The 1932-nt window shown below is 42.4% G+C and overlaps 1 protein-coding gene across 1 annotated transcript; it reads right to left on the bottom strand.

Moving 5' to 3' along the window:
• Positions 1-362: 362 nt before the first annotated feature.
• Positions 363-1464, bottom strand: LOC138037540 (uncharacterized). The gene has a single exon (XM_068883454.1). It carries the CDS (start codon positions 1451-1453, stop codon positions 446-448), a length of 1008 nt encoding a protein of 335 aa, XP_068739555.1. The 5' UTR covers positions 1454-1464; the 3' UTR covers positions 363-445.
• Between the last annotated feature and the right edge of the window lie 468 nt (positions 1465-1932).

Genomic DNA, 1932 nt, shown 5'->3' on the forward strand with positions numbered 1-1932 from the left:
TGGAACACCAACATGGCCGCCGTGAGGTCATGTGAAAACGCTCTATATCGCATGAGGCTATTGACCCTCCGGAAGGCAAAGGTGTGTGTAACCACAGCTATTGATGAAATAATGTATTAATGTTTTAGTATCACCCAACTAGTCGGACAAACAAGGCAATAACAAAGTTAGCAAAGGCAAGTTGAAATATTTATTTGGGAATAAATCGAAAGAAAGCGTCACGCTTTTCGATACTCGAGGATTATTACTAATAGTCTTCTAGTAGCGTAGCAATTAAAATGCAGGATTTGCATTGGTCCACTAGTTGGCTGATACTAATAATACGCGTTAAGCATTATATTCAGCATGTAGTCAAACGCTCCTCATTTTCGCTGACATCCTTCATCTGTATGGGACACTATCATAAAATTCAGAAATCATGCAAGATTATGTCATTCCTGTAATGTCAACACGGAGCTGAACCTGTCGACGAACGACGCACACAGTGTGTCAAGTGATCGGATGTTAATTGAACACCATTCAAATGGTTCAGTTTAAGTGAGATGGACTGGACGCCATCGCTTGGGGCCTTATTTACATTGTCAATGTTTAAGCTTGGAGAAATCTGCAGCGAGTGTGCGGCTTCAAGTGCATTTTTGTCCATTTTCTCAATGTTGTTGTTGTTCCGTGCCGACGCAACCGAAGGAGGACTGGTGACGATTAATTGATCGTTTATGCAAATTTCAGGAAGCCTTTCTCCATCATTATCGATGCAGTGACTGTCATTGATGTTATCCAACCGAAACGTTAATTCCATTGGCTCAAACATGCAATTCTGACTTTGCTCAAGTGAGACCTCGCGAATGTCTTTGACGGGATCTCGGCCATTTTTTTCCATGCGACAATCTCCGAGATCTGTTTCGTTTAACTGAATGTTGTTGTCATTTGTAGGTTCACAAACCAGTCTATTGTTTTTCTGAGTTTCTTCCTCGTTAAAAGTGACCGAGACTGATTTGAAGTAGTTTTCGGAAGTGTCCTCAAAACTGATCAATGTTGCAGAAGATTTCCTGTGGTCGTTAGAAGCCATCTCGCGAACTGGTGTTGCTCCACAAATTGTGTTTGCTTTGGGTCTGTCGTAGGAACAACTCGCTGTATTGTAATCATCCTCGATGACCTGTCCGTCCGAACAGCCTTCTTCGTTTTCCGAGCCATCATCCTCATAATCTTCTTCAGAGCTAATTTCATCGCTGTTTTCTTTATCTCTACCTGAAAGCACTCTCTCCATTGCCTTATCCGCCTTTTCTTGCAATGCTCTGATCGTGTTGGCGTCGAGATCAAAGCATGAGCTGCGGATCCCAGCATGACGATGGTTCGGGATGCTTAACCCCACGGGATCGACAGGTGCCGATACTTTTCTGTCAGCCATTTGGTCTTCCTCGCTCTCTGCAGTTGATTTCAAAATTGAAGGATCCATTGAACTTCTTCGTTTGCCGGCAAACGGATTATTGGTTTTCATTCGAGTGAGTAGCAAAGACAAGTGATTATCTCGGAAAATGTTTCTGTAGTAACTTTTCTCTTTCCTTCATCAGCGCAGATTCATCAAGATTTCACGTATCAGCCAGTATAAATACCTTCTGCGAGTCATCTCATAGAAGGCGCCCACGCAGTCAGTGGTCAGTCTTATCACCAGTCCTCCAGTTCCCAGTTATTTTTGAAAGAAATATGATTATGATGATGATCATGATGATGATATTATAACAGAGTTTGCGACATCTTGCCCTCTGCTTGTACTGTAAACCCCCTGTTTTGTTGAAATGTTTTATTTATTGAAATGTGATTCTAAAATAGTCGGAAATGGCATTTCCGAGACCCTAAATTTCAAAATTTTTTGAATATTCTCAGGGGGAGCATGCCCCCATACCCCCCTTGTTTGGAGCGCCTTTGGCGTACACC

The sequence above is a fragment of the Montipora capricornis genome, chromosome 1 (genome assembly GCF_036669925.1).
Source record: "Montipora capricornis isolate CH-2021 chromosome 1, ASM3666992v2, whole genome shotgun sequence".
Taxonomy (NCBI): domain Eukaryota; kingdom Metazoa; phylum Cnidaria; class Anthozoa; order Scleractinia; family Acroporidae; genus Montipora; species Montipora capricornis.